Here is a 5,061-nt window from a genome sequence, read left to right on the forward strand (position 1 = left end):
TGCATGCAAATCTAAGTGACCTGAGAGTCACTTAGATATACTTATATGTTCCACATCATTCGATGGTCGGAATCACCCTCAGGCTGCGAATGGATGCTTATGTTAAATATCCATTCGCAGGACCTGCCTTGCCAATCAACCAGAATAACTATCTATGGAAAAAAAAAGGTATAAAACAGACCATGATGTAAATTACCTACACCATACATTGTTATGCTTAATTTGCAAACTTTTATTACGCCAATAGTTTTCTGTCAACTAATTTTGCAATTTTTTTATTTATTCTACTTTAAGTACCTAGTACACTGTGGACCTTACTAGATGGGTCTGCTTCTACTCTGGGGTCTATTGCTGGAGCCCCAGCTGCGATAATATTTAATAATAATAATACTATTAGCCTTCCCATAGAGTACTGGCATATGCTGGTATGTGCAAGCTCCAAGCTGCTCACTTTCACTTCCCGAGCATGGTATAACTCTGCCAGTCATTTTGTACAATATAACCCAAGCTCCACTGACCCAACCTATGGCAGGTGCAAGCGTCTATGAAAATGACCTCACTGGAAGTGGCTATGTGTATGAGAACGCAGCTGCTTACACTGACACATCTGTGAAACACTGAGTATGGGTCATTGGGTTGACCCATATTAGGTCAACATGCATTGGGTTGACCACAGAATGTGTAGACATGCAATATGTAGACATAGCTAATGTCGACAGGATTGGAAGGTTGGCACAAGCATTAGGTGGGCAATGGCTAGGTCGACAGTCAAAAGGAAGGTAGACATGAGTTAAAAAAAAATGTTTATCCCAAATGTCGACATGGGCACAGTCAAAGTGTCCCCTCTCATAGCTTGCTGCACTCACTTCTATTCTCCCTCCACACCTTGGTGGATGTATGGAATGAAATACCGCCTGCCAGCACATATTGGCTAAAAAAAAAACGTGAAAAACCTCACGTCGACGTTTTGACTCTCGACCTAATGAGTTAGATTTGGGTGTTTTATTGTTTCTGTGCAGGGTAAATACTGGCTGCTTTATTTTTACACTGCAATATAGATATCAATTTACACCACCGACCCAAATCTAATGGTGTGTACACACTTGTACAATTTAGACCAGGCATGTCCAACGTTAGCCCTCCAGATGTTGTGAAACTACAAATCCCAGCATGCTTTGCCACAGTTTTGCTATTAGAGAATGCTAAAACTATTGCAGAGCATGCTGGGATGTGTAGTTTCACAACATCTGGAGGGCCAACGTTGGACATGCGTGATTTAGACTATATTACAATTTAGACTATCCGCATACAATTTAAACTATATAGTGCAGATCTGCACTATATAGTCTATGCAGCCAAGACTTTCTGGCTGCGATACAAGAGCGCGCATCGGGATCGAAAGGGTTAAAACCTGTGCGATCTGCATGAGATCCAGATGAGATTTTGACTATATAGTCAAAATCTCATGCACATTGTACAAGTTTGTACACACCATTACTCTCTCTGCACATGTTACATCAGCCACACCTGCAGTGCACATGGTTTTGTCCATTAGAGAGTGATTGTGCCTTTCCGAGTGAATCAGAATAACCCCCTTCATGAGGACTAATTATCAGTACTTACATACTGGATTTCCAGGCAGATCGAAAAAGTGATTCGGTGTATTTTTGGCAAATTACATCTAAAATAATCAAAATGCTCCTCTGTAGAACATGCAGCAGCTTTTTGTGCCACTGGGGCAGTATGGCTGATGTAATGGTTAGCGTTACTGCTCACAGCACTGTGTCATGGGTTTGATTCCCATCGTAGGCCTAAATATGTGGCATTTATATATTCTCCCTATGGCTCCCAACAATAAAATTAATAATAACCCTAGCTATGTGTGTGTGTGTGAGTGTAAATGTGTATAGGGCAGATTCGATTGGGCCAAGTGGTTCTTATCTGCCGTCACATTCTATGCTTCTTATATCTGATTTGTAGCAGCACACTTTAGTCTGATGTCACCATAGGAATTGTAATTCAACAACAGCTGTATAAGGGCGTGCTACATATGCTGCTCCTAGTAAGGAACAATGAGGGCTCAAAACGTTACACACCCTCAATTTAAGCTTGAATAACACAGTAACCCATACATTGTTCATTTTAGATACTCTAATCTTAAACCTCATTTTTAAAATGCTGAATCAAAAATCAAAATACCACAGAAACAAAAATCATAATACAAAGCTTTATTACATAGTGCCGTATAATATTATCACTGGAATGTACTGTAACAAAAACTGCATAAAGTATACTTACATTTTGCAAAAACAACTTTATAAACAAAACAAAATAGTTGTGTGAAATCTATTTACATTTTACCTTACAAATTAAGAAGCCTGAGCACATTTTGAAAACATCGTATAACCACGCAGACTACAAAGCTCCAACATTTAGTTCAGGAGTGGCCAGATGAAGAAAGATTTTTCCAGTCCAAAGTGGATCACAGTCTTCTAAAAATTATTCCTCAGTATTGTAAACATTTTTGGCAGATCTTCACCTGTCAGGTCCCATACAGTATATAAGCCCAGTACATCATACTGACACTATTTCATCCTTTATAATCTGCTAATAAAACACTGGAAAGTCTCTTTAATTGCAGCATGGTTATTATTTACACTTTTTGGAAAGATAGCTTACTTTTATAAAGCAGTGCACAATACAGTTCTCCCCCAGAATACCAGCTTAAAACACTATTGCATCAAAAAAATGCTGGTGTTGTATATACATATTAGTGCACATTGGTGCATAGAATATAATGTGTGGTGATTTATGGCAGCATTTCTGGCCTGTTGGTTTGTAATTCACTACTGTGAGTAATAGCAATGTGTTTCTCAAAATGATTATGTAGTTTATTATTCTGAAGTATGTACAGTTCACCTTCTATTGAATGCAAAGCAGAGCAACACACCATGGGTAGAGGTGTAACTGCCCATAAGTACATACCATAAGAGTCCTGGGAACAGTCCATGAAGTCCATACTAATGATGTCACCCAAAATTATTGCAAAGCCTTTTTGACTATGATCGTGTTTCAGTTATATGGTGTGATGACAAAGAGTATCGTTCATTGCAAAAAAAGAAAGCCCAGTAATTGTGATGTCCATGAAATTAGAGCAAACCTTCTCCTAACACTTGATAAATGTCCTCTGCAATGTAGCCCTCATTAAAAAAAAAATGTTTAGGCTATATCAGTATGCATGGACGTGGTGAGGCAAAAGCTGGCAGCCACTATTGACATGACTCATAACCTTCTGCTTTAGATGTGCCACCTGCTCTCTTAGTAAACTAGCTGTGGAAGCCAAATCTGTGTTCTGGGTTTTAAGGCTCTTCACTTTCTCTTCTAGCCTTGAAATCCGTTCCAATTTTCTTTTTCTGCATTTGGAAGCTGCTATCCTATTTCTCAGCTTCTTCCTTTCTGCTTTGATCCTCTCCTGGTTGTCCATGTCTATGGGAGATAGTGGAGGACTTTCTCCAAAACTAGCCCCCTCTGGCACGATTTGAGGCTCATCTTTCAAGGCATGCAGTCTGTGTGTGTGGAAGTTAGACTGCTGCTGTTCCATGCTGCCCGGTAAAGGAGGGTACACCGGGTCTGTACAGTAGTGCATTGTGTTTCCCATGACGTCACTGGAGTAACTGTTAAGGTTGACATAAACAGGAGTATCCGAGGGTGGATGAACTGTGCCACCACTACCCACTGAGCCTATTTTCATGCCTTTGCTCAGCTGATTTTGTTTGTGTAGGTCCTCCAATGCCTGAACAAATCCATCTGCAAATTCCTGCTCATCACTATGCATCTTAGGATAGAGAAACTGGCTACTTGTAGGAGTTGTAGTCACCAAGCCATTTGATTGGATAATCAGTCTCTCAAGTTCAGGAGATGCCAGTTTCAAAAGGCCCAAGTCAGATGAGGTGAGCATACCATCCTCCTCAAGCTGGTGTCCCTTTTCATGTGACACGACTTGATCGCCTAGGTTGAGATTCAAATTTTTCTTCATCATGGTGCTGGCAGTGGTGGAATAAGAAATGGGAGTTGGATATAAATTCAACAAATCATCATGGTAAAAAGGTATTTCCATTATCCACTGGCAGTATTTGAATAAAATGAGGGGGAATGCTCCCCTTCCCGAAAGCCTCAGTGCTGATGAGAAATAGTTAAATAGGTTGCTGCCAAGTCTGGAAATTCAGCAGTAGCGGTAGTTCTTTCATTTATTCCTCACAAATATGTTTTAGCCAGTTGTCCATGTGAGGCCTCTTCCTGGCAGTGACGTGTGTTTGTACAAGACAGATCACAATTCCTTTATCGAACAGCATTCAGCTTAATTGGGTGCCCAGTTGATGTTTTTCCCTTTGTTCTTAGTTAAAAATATATATATTTCATTTTGTATTTCACTCATTGCTTAGAAAAGCTGATAAGAAACAGGAACTCTGTACATGTTCTTTTCTGTCTGGCTTTCGCTGCAGTTCAAGTTTTCAGTTCTTTGTGGTTGTCAGTTTGTTTCTGCAATTCTCCACCCACTTCCTCTTCTGCACTCTCATGCTGTAATGAGCAGTTCTACTGCCTGCTTTCACTTATATAGCCTCCCTATTCCATGAGGACACTTTCCTGCACTGCGATTGGTCAGATATGACGTCCTAAGATTTCTCCATTTGCATAGTTGTCAGGGTTACTTTATGTAAACTGCAAACAGCGAAATGCAGTCTGGGTTGAGGTCATTGGTTAACCCGTTTGGTGCTGGAAGCCACAGCCAGTGAGGAGAGCAAGAAAAGTCATATGGTGGTTTATTTTTGTATTTAAGAGCTCATCTCAGCAGAGCGAACGTCAGGGATAATTATAGGCATATGCAGTGTATTGAAAGTTACTTGAAGGCTTAACTGTTCTTTGCTTTCAGATAGAACAACTAAAGAAGATATCACACAAAAAAACACAATGCAACATACAGAAATCAATATAGTCCAGTCTGACCCAATGTTTTGCAGAATACGAATGGTCTATTTAAATAAGTTAGCAGTGTTTTTCAAG

General features: G+C 40.0%; 1 protein-coding gene across 1 annotated transcript; it reads right to left on the bottom strand.

Moving 5' to 3' along the window:
• Window positions 1-2,213: 2,213 nt before the first annotated feature.
• LOC146074502 (transcription factor JunD-like) lies at window positions 2,214-4,592 on the bottom strand. The gene has a single exon (XM_083182658.1). The coding sequence runs from the start codon at window positions 4,115-4,117 to the stop codon at window positions 3,230-3,232; it is 888 nt and encodes a 295-aa protein (XP_083038784.1). The 5' UTR covers window positions 4,118-4,592; the 3' UTR covers window positions 2,214-3,229.
• Window positions 4,593-5,061: the final 469 nt, after the last annotated feature.

Source organism: Crinia signifera, chromosome 1 (genome assembly GCF_055691185.1).
Source record: "Crinia signifera chromosome 1, ASM5569118v1, whole genome shotgun sequence".
NCBI classification, from domain to species: domain Eukaryota; kingdom Metazoa; phylum Chordata; class Amphibia; order Anura; family Myobatrachidae; genus Crinia; species Crinia signifera.